Below are 12,265 nucleotides of genomic sequence, written 5' to 3' on the forward strand. Positions count from 1 at the left end.
AAAACCTCAGTAGAAATCTGTGCCCCGTTAAAAAAAGCAGCTCTTAAAAATGCTCACCGTCGCCACGGAAGGCATAACCTCGAACCCTTTGACACGGCAAGGAATTTCGCCGCGGGCTGGGAGGCGGCGAGTGCCCGGCCTGCAAAATATTAGTGCGGCGTTGAGCAACCGGTGCGAAAACGATCCGTTTGCGTAAATGGCTGGCGGTTCCTCTTTATCGGCCTCCTTTCGGTCCCCAGGAGCGCGGAGGGGGCCGAGGGGCTGCTCGGAGGAAGGGGGACGCGAGGGCTTGCCCCCACGGCGGCGGCGGRAGGGAGGCTCTTCTCTGACGGCTTGTTTTTTGCATCGTAGCATTTTGGGAGGCGTTTTGCCTTGGCTGGGATTTTCAGAAGCGCCCGAGCACTCTCGGCACCGAACTCCCGTTGAAATCCCCTGCGCTTGCAGGCGTTTATTTTCCAGGCCCTCTTTCGGGAGCAGTGCAGCTGGCATTGCCTCTTCTCGACGCCCTTGTGAAGTCTCCGCGGGGACTCGGCTGTCGTAGCGCGGGTCCACAGAGGTTTTCACCAACTTTGTTGGTTTTTGCCCCGGTAATTTGATGTCGTGGCGTAGGCTCCCACCATCGGCGTTCCTGTTATCAGGGCATTGCGGAGATGTTGCGAATGAGTGAAACGGGAATAAAACGTGATGGAAAGCCACCACTGCGTGCTCTCCCACTTCTCAAAGCACTTCAGAAATACCCAGAGTAGGTCTAGTCTCTGTTTTGCTGCCTTTCGTCAAGCGGGAGAAACCAACCTGCGTACCTGGAGTAAGGGCTGAAATAGTTTCATTTGGCCTTTTATACTCAAAGAGGGCTTTGCTCTTTCCAAGCTTTCCTGTGCGCAGGGATCTAGGGTGGTATCTCGCATGCCGATGAAATATTGCGCTAACTCCAGCATGTAAAATGAGCGCTCTCCCCCCCCCGCAACGGGCCGAAAATAAGACTGCAGCTCCTGTCTCCGTCTGTAATGTGCTCCGACACCTACATGGATGAGTACTTTGCAGGACTGTAGGAAGCTGTAAGCCTCTGAAATGGAAACAGCCTGTGTTTTGACATACACTTAAGGAATGCATTAGCTAACCAGACCAGACCCTTCCCACCAGGATTGCCCCCTCGGGAACTGCAGGCGGGATGGTACGAACAAAGCCAGCGACTGCAGCATGTCACGTACGGTGCCGGGGGGGCAAGCCCTGTTTTCCAAAGCAAGGCATAGCYGCGGCGTTATGGGGGAGAAAGCATATTTCATGCCATGTCAGTACCCAGAGCCCTGTTCTCAAGAGTGGCTTTTGGGGTGGGTCAGTGGTATGTGAGCTGGCTCACGTCTGCATTTCAGTCTGTCCCTAGACTATCTACCTGTGCCGAAAACCATCCGAATTTGACATGTAAACACGCCTATAGATGAATGTGCTGGTTGCTGGCTATTCGGATCCCAGGACTTGCTAGGATGCTGTGCAGGAGATCTCAGACTCTGCTCCTCATACGGTACAACTTCAGAGATTTTTCTGCGCTCCCCCAAAGCATTAAGCACATGTGCATGCGAGCATTTACGTGTACCTGCACATGAACTCGCATGCCCTGTGGTCACTTCTTTGGGGGCTTTTCACTCGCCCCAGAGCAGAGCTCCTGCCGCTGGGCTCCTGTGCCTGAGCAGGTACCAGGTGTGTCCAAAAACAGTGCTTCGTGCCTGCACCTAGCTCTCCTGGCCCACCGTGAGAGCGGTGATGCCTGCGGGTCTGCAATGAAATTATTCAAGGTTAGTATTCACATGCAGTGCATTACACGTTACATATTTAAGACCTGTTGAGATGGGGTCAGAATAAGCCCCCGATATTCCCCAGAGCTGTTGCCACGTCCTAAGAGTTTTGCCCTGCTGGGAGGCATCGAGCAAAGCGTGTGTGTGCAGGAATGTGTGAGGGGAATATTGTTAGATTGAAAGCGAGAGTCCATACCGGCCTTTSCTTGATAAAACAGGCGATTCAGAGGTAAGGGGAATTGGGACAGAGCAAGAAGGTTTCTGTGTGTGCATTGCTTCCCCTTGCATCTCTGAGGTACGTGGTTGATGGTTCTCCATAAAAACATTAGATAGTGCTGAAGGATCCAGTATTTCTTCATGACACTGAAAATTGATGTTATATGAGGCTGACTTATTTTTCAGGGTTGGCTCCATTCTGTTTACTCAGACTCAGTGAAAAGCAATACTGAATCATTAAGGATTTAAGAACACCCTAAAATTGTCAGAGTGCTTTGGGGCTATTTTGAAATGTCAGAAGCGTGAGTGTGTTCAAGGCCCAAACACTGGTTGCAGGGAGATTTACAGCCACAGTTATGAATCTGACAGTTTGAAACAAGATGGCAAGTTTTAGCATCCTTCGGTTTATGGCGAGCCCATGTGTTCAATATGATATCTCCATCTYATGGGTCTTGTCTACAAAAAAGGCTAGTCGCTTGGGGTCTTCAGGTCTTATTAGATGCACCCTTTAAAAAAAAAAGGTGCACTGTGTGTTGTTCTTAACTAACTATATTTAAAAGGAGACTTTTTTTATATTAATGGATTTATATCAGAGGCAATGTGGTTACCATAAAAATGTCGTAATTGCCGGGGGTTTTTTTCTTTAAGAAGTGCCCTATTAGAGGTTTGCACAATTTAGAGCCTTTGTCAAACTGCAGCAGCGCTGCAGAAGTATAAACGTTTTCAAAATGGAAATGATGAATTCTGTTAAATCCCCCATGAGTTGATGCAGGCTCCCAGAGACCCGGGGTGTTCCCCCAGGGCCGAGAACTGCTGCAGCTAGAAAGCGCCTCTTCCCCGGGTGCTGTGTTGCGGGAGAGCCGGGACGGCCCTTTGCAAAATCACAGTTACTTGCTTATCTCCAAGCAGCAGGTATCTCCGTAAGTGATACCGGTTTAGTTTCCACGTGGCATCCAAGAGCTGCCCTCGGAGCAGGTAGAGCGGATGTGGCCGCTTGTTGCTCGGGGCTGCGCCCGAAGGCAAAGGTCACCCGGAGGTGTTTCAGATGGGACTGAGGGATTTGCACCGCGACAGCTCGTATGTCGGCTAGGGCAGGGGAARTATAGCTGGTGGTGCTCAGCATCTCGTCTGCACTGCTGGAGGAGTCAAGTCCGTCCCCTAAATGCAGACGGGTGCCGGCGGGCTGGGGGAGGTCTGCCACGCTTCACCAGGAAGCTTTTGGCAAGCAGGAGCCCCTCTTTGTGCCTCTTTTCCCCCATTTATTTCCCAGGAATTGCGATACTTCAGTCACAAATAACTTTCAAACGCCAGAGGGAGGAATCGCTACCTGTGGGAGGAAAGGCGCTGCTGTGCCGGGTGGGCGGTCGATGTGTCTGTGTTTTAAGAGATGCTAAAAACCGTGTGCTGCTCTAGGGGCTTGTTGCCCTGCTGTGTGGAGGGACCCTCATGTGTGCGCACAGGTTTTCCGTTCGCGTTATGTTAAGGAAACCCCAGCTGTGTACGATGTGGAGAGCTTGTGGTGGGCACCTCCCGTCTTATTTTTGCCTTTTGGATATTATTTAATTTGCACCGTAATATCTTTCCTTCTGTAGCATCAGGGAATAACGAAGCTGCTTGGTTGATACTGGAGTTTTTATTACAGTTACTAGTCGCGGTGGCTTGTAGTAGCCCCRCCATCCCCCAGAGGCCGTTTAGCGTGGGAGCCGTGCGCAGGCAGAATGAAAAGCTCGTGGTCGGTGCTCGTCCCTGCTCTGCTGCCTCTCCTCTCCCCGTCTTGCCCCACTGGAGGTGACCTCCTCTTGCATCACCCAGCTTCGCTGCTCAAAGGACGGCTTTGCAGTCCGCCGCATTAGCTCATCCTCCTTCTTCCAACCTCTCCTGCAGATTTAGGGAAATTTTTCCTTTTTTCCCCCCTTTCTGGAGGGGCCTCCTGCATTTGCAATTTCAGGAGTGAGCAGCAGAGGCAGTGTTTTTATTGGAAGGTTTAAAGCATGGTGCCTGATGGGCCCGCAGAAGGCTTTGTGTAGAGAGGGACATACAAAATCTTACCGAGTTCCTAGCAGAAACGTCCCTTGAACAGCCAGCAAGTAGGCTGGCTTGTGTCCCAAGGGTGCTTTTCTAGCAGCATTACCGCATCTGAAAATGAGCGTCTGTGAGGAAAGCGCCGTCCACCCGGCTCCTCTAGCGTCCTCCCCAGCGCCGCTCGCTCCCGCACCGTTGCTGACAGCACCTTGCTCGTCTCCAACAGGTTATGGAGAACGGCTTTTTCAGTCCCCAGGGTTAGCTATTAGCTGGCAACAGCTTTGTCTACATGCAAGGAYGAAAAGCATAGTTTTATGGCTAGAGACCTGAATCTGGGAACTGGGAAATTTTAAATGATGATTTCTCCTAGGCTTATCCACTGGCTTTTATGTGGCTTGGCTCATATCACTTTCCCCAGCTGATACAGTACTCCTCTTCCTGTAAAATGGGCATAAAGTTTTTCTTGGTTTTCCTGGATGGTTCTTTCTGAAATAAGTGAAGATAAGTTATTTAAAAGTGCCCAGCATTACCATTGCTACTCTTCGGGGCTATAAATCCCTAAGGACGAAATGCAGGCTGGCCTTCCAGCCCTGCAAGGAAGCCAGCTCTCCTTTCTKGTGTGCTGTTTGGTTATTTGCAACCCAGATGATCATATGCAAACTCCCGGCCACCAAATCTGTAGGACCGATGGGGGTCGTGGAGGGACAGTCCCCCCCCCTTATGGCATCCCTCAGTATGAAACTAAATCCCTGCCTAAGGAGGAAGATGTTGCTCCTTCTTTCTGGCTTCTTTCTACTGCTGCGTTCATCAGAGAACAAATATTCCCTTTTTTCCCCTCTGTTCTTTTTCTCCTTTCTTAGGATTGCTTATATAGTCTTTTTGTAAGACACCTACCCACGTGGTCTTTTTAGCTGGATATTCATTAAAGCCATGCACAGGCAAAGATAGGTCCCTCAAAATGGTATAACGAATAACTGCTGAACAGGCTGCAGGACTAGAATTGCGTCTCGTCTCCAGCCTGATCCCAAGGTCATTCAGGCCGATGGGAAAAYGCACCGACGGGGCCTGCTCTGTACAAACACGGTCAGTAGAAAGGTCTTGGATGACGGTGCCTTCCCTGACCTCCATGCGGTGTCAAAGCCCATGCGCAAGAGCTTGGTGGAGATGGAGGCCAGAGGTGGAGGTCTGAAGACTGACTCYATCCGAGGAGAGAGGTTGAACGGATACAGGAGGGTTAGAAAACGCCGCCTGGTAAATACGCGCTCGGGGATTGCGCAGCCTGCTTCTATTTCTTTATTTCTGCAGGCCTAAAAACGGTGGGAAATACTGCGTGGGTCGCCGAATGAAATTTAAATCGTGCAACACTGAACCGTGCTCGAAGCTGAAGAAGGACTTCCGGGATGAGCAGTGTGCCGACTTCGACGGGAAGCATTTTAACATCAACGGGCTGCCCACGAACGTGCGCTGGGTTCCCAAGTACAGCGGAAGTAAGGGAACGAGGGAACTCAATTCCCGGCCTTTGAATTGCTGCGTCAAGGCGGTGGCGTTACGGTAACACGGTTCTGCTTTTCCTCTTTCCCTGCCCCAGTCCTGATGAAGGATCGGTGCAAGTTGTTCTGCCGAGTGGCGGGAAACACGGCGTATTACCAGCTGCGGGACCGCGTCATCGACGGGACTCCCTGCGGCCCCGACACGAACGACATCTGCGTGCAGGGGCTTTGCCGGGTAATTGCTTTCCCTTCTCTTTAGGGAGGGTGAAATGTGAAATCGGTGAAAACTGCAATCGGTTTTGCAAGGCAAAAAGATGGCATTTCTGCGCTTTGCTCCGTCTGGGTGTTTGTGCACCCTCCGCATGCGGGAGCCCGCAGACAAAGTCCCCAGGTGAGGCCCGAGCATTTTGAAGCGCTCGGCCATCCCTGGTTTTTTGGAAGAGCCTGGCATGGAGGATGTTTGTAAATCTGCCCTTCGTTGCTGAGGGCTGAGGAAATCTGAGCCCGAATCCAAGTGATGGCTCCTTCTTTGGTCTGCCCTGGGTCTTCTCGGTCAGACTCCAGAAGACTTTGTATTTCCATTTGCAATTATTTTTCATGCTTTTCTGTGTGGGAACTTCGGCAAGAAGTTTGCTCTAGCTAAGGGCCCCTTCCCCGTTCCCAGGCTGGCAGCGCTGTTGGACTCCGCTGCTCCTTGCAAAGCCAATGCAGAAGCTCTCCAGCTTCTTGCAGTGCGGGGGAAAGACTGCTGCCCTCGAGGATACCTCTGTGTGCAGAGAGTAAAGAGTAGGATAACAGCACGTACACGGATAATAATTTCACTTGGGTTGTGCGCCGTAGGCTGGTGCTGAGCAGTGCTGGTAGCTGGCAGTAGAGCCTTGCCTGGTAAAACCCATATCCAGCTTTCAAAGATGAAAATGTGGGAGAGGAGATGCTTCCATTTCGTGAGTAAATATGGTATCCAGGAAGCAGGTAATAACAAACTGCTTTGGGAAGAAATCCCAGGCAGTCTTAAGGCATTGCCTAGTGCAAGCTGCCGTTCTGATTCTCGCTTTGTAAAAAAGCCTTTTGTTTAAAAATGGTGTGGGATGGCCGCACTGTAAATCAGCGGAAAAAAATGTGGGGAAGCAAAACGATTTGTCTCATGGCAGCCTTTTTCGCACAAATCTTTTGTGTGACTTAATTTGGAGATTTGTAAATGCTATCCTAGTCTGTACTTGCTTGATCTAGCTTTTCCCTTTTTCTCTTAAAGCAAGCTGGATGTGATCATGTGCTGAATTCAAAAGCAAGAAGGGACAAATGTGGCGTTTGTGGTGGGGATAATTCTTCGTGCAAAACTATTGCGGGCACATTTAACACGGTGCATTATGGTAAGAATCTGTTGCTAAAAACTTTATAGAGAAAAATGCAGGTCTATAAAATCCATTACCACACTTAATCTGCAAAAACACTGATGTAAAATGCAAAATCCTTCTAGCTATAGCATATTCCATTTTATAACTATTTATGCTATCCCTAAATGAAAAGTACTGGCTTGTGTAATGTGAGGTAATTTCCCTTATTTCACTTACCCCCATAAAAAGCAAATGAAATGTCTGTGTAATAGCCTTGACTCTCTGTTAAATCTTTTCTAGGCTATAACACTGTGGTCCGCATCCCAGCTGGTGCAACAAACATTGATGTGCGGCAGCACAGTTACTCAGGGAAACCGGAGGATGACAACTACCTGGGTAAGTGGCAGTGCTTGGTTCAGTCCGGAGCTGTGCTTTGTTTTCCGGTGGTGTTGATATTCCTGCTGGCTGTTCTCCGCTAAGGAAGACGAAGAGCTCATTTCAGCAGACATTTTCTTAACGAAAGTACTTCTCATGTGCCCTACAAACATAATGAGCCGCGTCTTGCTCCATCTCTTCATGCATGTCCAGCTAATAGGACGTCCGTCCTTGATCCAGAGCTCGAGAGGCTCATGGATTATAAGAAATATGCCCTTAGGGTGTCTCTGGAGCTAGGAAGGATTATCGAACCTGTTCTGCGGTGGGAGCTGAGGCGCAGAGCTGGGAACCAACCAGATCCCTGAGTTCCCTGGGAATCTCCTAATCACAGACTAATGCGTCTCGGTTGTCACCGTCCTCTGGCTGGAGAATAAATATGCTATACCTAGAAAGACATGTATGYACAAACAAATTCAAAGAGGAATTATTTTCTATTCCATTGAGAATAGTACTTCTGATTTCACTTAGACTAAGCCTTTCTTGTCTCTGCCAGACGATGACGTATAATTGTAAAGAAATACCCTGTCCCAAAGAAGTTGTTTTGATTTAAACCCAATGATAACTTGGCCTTATCCGTTGTACGTTCATAATCGCCGATTAGTCAGTGGGTATGTCTCCAGAGAYGTATAAAAATGTGTTTGCAATACCGAGGTAAAATCCCTCTGCTGCATGCACATATGCTTTTAGCACGGCCGTGCTTTTCTTCCACCATGCTGAGCAGCAATTGACTCTGCAGCGAGTTCTGTGAAGGGCGGAGAGCGAAGATAATACAACTGCACTTTACAATTGGTTTTATACCTGCCCGGCAGAAGGCTGGTTTTGCAGTTAAGCGCCGTTTGTGTCCTTAGAGTCTGTTCTGGCTGTTTGCCGAGCAGGGAACGGGGCCGTGGCCCCTTGGGGTCCCTGGGAGACGGCTGCTGTTTTGGCTCCCTTTCTCTCCTCTCGTGCACCCCTCGCCTGGCACCGTCAGCTGCGCTCCTGGCTTCAGGGTCCCTGATTCAGCTCTCCGAGCAAGGCGCCTCGTCTCGTCTTGCAAAGACAGCTTGTCGAAACGGGATGGCACTGCTGCTGCTCTTCGGCAGTTTCCGCGTGTACTTTTGAAAACGAGCGTGCGGAGGGGAGCGCRTCCGCTCCGAGCGGGGAGCGAGTCGCACCGGGCAGAGCAGGCCGGCCAGCGCGGGCAGGGCCGCGAGCCGTCCCCAAAACCGGAGAGCTACAACTGAAAGGAGGCTGGAGGGGCAGCAATTTTCCTGAGCTGTTGAGCCTCCTGGTGAAATACGGAGTGCAGGAGACTGTAGCGCACCAGAAGGAAGCGGTGGACAGTGGTGGCAGCCACTCTGCAAGGCGGTCCACGGGCAGACCCCCCGCTYGGGCACAAATCTGAGGGGGTCCCTGCTTGTCCTTCTGGTTCCCGGACTGGGGCTGTGCAAGGTTTTCTGTCCTTGCCCACACACGGCCGTTCGTTTCCAGCCGGCTTGCGTCATTCTCATAGGTTGAGGTGAGAGCACACACATCAGTACCACGAAAACCTTACCGAGGTGTGATGGTTTTCCATCCCGGGGGAGAGAAGCATGCTCCGTTATTCTGTTTTCCTAGAAAAAACAGTCTTCCCCAYGCTGTACGTGTTCAGTCCCCCCAGAACAAGCCCCAGAGAACTTCTCAGCTCTTCTTGGAGGGCCTTTAATCTTCTTGGGAAGCAGTGAAGTCAAATCTTCTTTAATGTTGCTTTAATATTACTGGGAAAGCATCTCTTCGTATTAGGCCCGAATGAAAGCAAACGAGAAGCGTGCATGTGTCCGCTTATTTTGCAGCTCACTGAGTGTGAAATCTTGGGCCCTCAGTACTGTGAACCTTGTAGTTGCTCAACAGTTTAGGAGGAATTTGATGTTGTCATCAAGTCCAAGACACATTCCTATTGTCGGAAGATACAGTAAACGGAAAGGAATCCTTTAGGGTGTTTTAGTACTGCTTAATGGCATTAAAGCCTCTGAAGTATGGAATTTGGCCGCGTATGGAGTCTCCTTTGTGAGTCTTTCTCCATCTGTATGCGTTTGCTACCAAGCAGGGTTTTGCTGCATTATCTCTCCTCGCTCGGTGTAAAACTTTCCCTTTGGTGTTTTGGTGTTAAGTTTAGATTTTTCAGTGCAGAGGCTTTGTAGTAATGTAGCTGTGATGGGTGAAATGGTGGGGAAACTAACTTAGGAAATTAGCTACATAATCGCATTAGTGTGAAGTTGTGCAGCAGACTGCTGTTTTCAGGAAACTGTTCCTTTTATAAAGCATTTAGGCTTTAAGCCTTCAGTGCTTTCACATACCTTAGATTTGGGATAATAAAAATGTAAGGGGGGGAGGAGAGACAGAGAGAGAGAAAAATACTGACCAAACTCCCTGTAATTATCCACTGGAAAGTGGAAGTCTGGGCAATTAGCTTACGTGGTTGCACCCTAAGAGCGCACCTGGAGGCAAGGCGAGAGCCACCCCATCTGCACGACGAGCAAAAAGATTTGGGCAGAATTATAGCCGCGTTTCGGTCTCTGTGGTGTATCTGGGATGCAGGTTGTGTGCTGTGGACGGCCGCCTGCCCGGCAGGCCTTTTGGGTATCTCTTTGCCCTGGACTAGGGGTGAACCGTTTAGGAATAATTTTCATTTGAATGAGGCTCTCCACTGGTAAAAGGAAGAGGGATGATGACTGTAAAACCTCTGCTGCTCCCTTTGCATCCTTTCTGTTTGAGAGTACCCGCAGGTTTTTCCACCGCACCCAGTGAAAGGGGCCACCGAGAGCGCGTGACCACTTTATATGTATGTATGAGTTAATTCTGCGTCTTTAGTTCTTGTTTTTTGCACCTATGCAGCCTTATCTAACAGTCAAGGAGACTTTATATTAAATGGAGACTTTGTCGTCAGTATGTTTAAAAGGGAAATCAAAGTTGGGAATGCTGTGATCGAATACAGCGGATCGGATAATACTGTTGAAAGGATTAATTCTACAGATCGGATTGAGCAAGAAATAACGCTTCAGGTGAAGTATACGTCATGCGTGTGGAGAAGCCTGCCGAGCTGCGTCGGGCTGCGAGCGGTAGGCAGCGGCGCCTGTCAGTTCACGCTGGCTTATCTTTTTTTTCCTCTCAGGTTTTATCAGTGGGCAATTTGTACAATCCTGACGTCCGTTACACGTTTAATATCCCCATCGAGGACAAACCTCAGCAGTTTTACTGGAACGCGTATGGCCCGTGGCAGCCGTGCAGTAAGCTCTGCCAAGGTGGGTGCTCGGCGGTGCTTTAAAGACGATGCTGTTTTGTCGCGGGTTCACCTGGGGTCTCGCGGTGCTGACAACTGCTTCTCCGTTTGCTGTCTTTGAGATGCTCCCGTTACGGGCTTGATGGTTCCCCTGGGCCGTAGCAGTAGCTTGTCTGCGGTGCCCGGTACCGGCTTGCAAGGTGTAGCCCTGGTCTGGTGCTTTTGTTTCAAAGCAGGGCGTCTTTACAGCCCCCRCGGAGCCAGGCCAGTGCTGCCGGCTGGTTTGCGGATGAGGAGACTCGAGCGCAGCCAAGGTCACGTGGCGGTTCCCGAGGCCGCGGGAGGCGTCGGCGTTCCCACCGCTTCCCACSGCYAGCGCTGGCCCTGCTAGATGCACARCGTCCTCCTTCGCCCTCGCGCTGCAGCTTTCCTTTCCTTCTTCGGCTGCCTCTGCATTAAACCCCCGCCGCTATTCTCATAGTCTTAACCCTGCCTCTGTTTCCGAAAGGGATTTAGRGCATAATTAAATGTCTCTTAAATGCTGCTGCAGGAGGAGTAAGAGAAATAATTGATTTGAGCGCTTTCCCGTGTGCCTGAAACGATGTGTTTTTCTTCTGCGTAGGAGAAAGAAAAAGGAAACCTGTGTGTACGAGAGAGTCGGATCAGCTCACGGTATCAGACCAAAGATGTGACCGAATTCCCCAACCTGATCCGATAACTGAGCCTTGTAGCACAGAATGTGAATTAAGGTGCACTCTACTCTGTCATGTATATATATTACATCATATATGTATATATAAAATTTTCTCCTCGTTCGTTTGACCTCTTGGCATAGATCGTCTTTTCAGCTAGTTGTGCTAGATTTAAAAAAAAAAAAAAAAAAAAAAAGTAAACGTTGCCTCTTTGTCACCCAAGGGGGGGTGACATCCCCCAGCTGTATTTTAAGAGAGGCATTTTTCTACATCTTCAGATTTTTCTTTTTGGATGAAATTAGTGCTAAGTATAAGGAATCTCTSCCCTGATGTTGAAAAATATACCCGTGCAATACAGTGCCTGAAATTCTCCTCTGCCTGGGTCAGAAACGCTCGGCACAGTCCCACAAACAGCCCGCAAAGAGGGAAAAGCACGTGCCCAAAGCAAAAGAGTAACGAARGCTCGGATTTATCATCGGGTGCTTAAAGTGCAGCCTGGCTTAAGCGCCCAGCTGGGCTGGGGCTGTCCCCGGACAATTCCAGCGAGTTTGTCCCCGCTTGCGGTTGGAATTGGTGGGATGTCTCCCAAGGAGGCACAACCCATCTCCTTTAAAAAGCAACCATTTTTCCTGTTTGGAGCGTAAATAAGGTGGCGTTAAACGGCTGCTGGTGAGGCACCTTAGGCTGCAGGGTTTTCTGAGAGGCGTCTCTCTTGCTGCGTTAAGTCCGGAGGGAAAAAAACGGGCCGGCCCGTTCATGGCCAGAGGCTGGGTTGTCGCAGTAACAGCCGTTGCCATTGCAACGGGTTGGAAACTTGAGAAGGGGAAATGCAGAAGTTTGGAAAACCGTCGGGGATGTGAGCGCTGCCTGTAACTCAGGCGCCGTTGACTCCAAATCCTCTTGATCTTATTCTTCTTCTAGCTTCGCTAACGTAACAGGTTTTCCCCTCCGAGGAGCAACGCTGGCGTTAGCTGCCTAATGTTCCTGGGGGGCTTCGAAGCCACAAAGCTTTGGGTCGTGCTGTAAACAGTTAAGACTCCCAGTTAAA

General features: G+C 50.0%; 1 protein-coding gene across 1 annotated transcript in view; it reads left to right on the forward strand.

Annotated features, from left to right (window-relative positions):
- Window positions 1–12,265, forward strand: part of ADAMTS9 (ADAM metallopeptidase with thrombospondin type 1 motif 9) — an 82,905-nt gene that overhangs the window by 27,799 nt on the left and 42,841 nt on the right. The window contains exons 12-18 of the mRNA XM_026074927.1: window positions 5,334–5,515; window positions 5,617–5,753; window positions 6,771–6,888; window positions 7,153–7,248; window positions 10,141–10,307; window positions 10,418–10,547; window positions 11,148–11,274. Coding sequence (XP_025930712.1) covers window positions 5,334–5,515; window positions 5,617–5,753; window positions 6,771–6,888; window positions 7,153–7,248; window positions 10,141–10,307; window positions 10,418–10,547; window positions 11,148–11,274 — 957 coding nt within the window. The remainder of the gene's footprint in view (window positions 1–5,333; window positions 5,516–5,616; window positions 5,754–6,770; window positions 6,889–7,152; window positions 7,249–10,140; window positions 10,308–10,417; window positions 10,548–11,147; window positions 11,275–12,265) is intronic.

This window comes from Apteryx rowi, unplaced genomic scaffold (genome assembly GCF_003343035.1).
Source record: "Apteryx rowi isolate R43461 unplaced genomic scaffold, aptRow1 scaffold_4, whole genome shotgun sequence".
Lineage (NCBI taxonomy): Eukaryota > Metazoa > Chordata > Aves > Apterygiformes > Apterygidae > Apteryx > Apteryx rowi.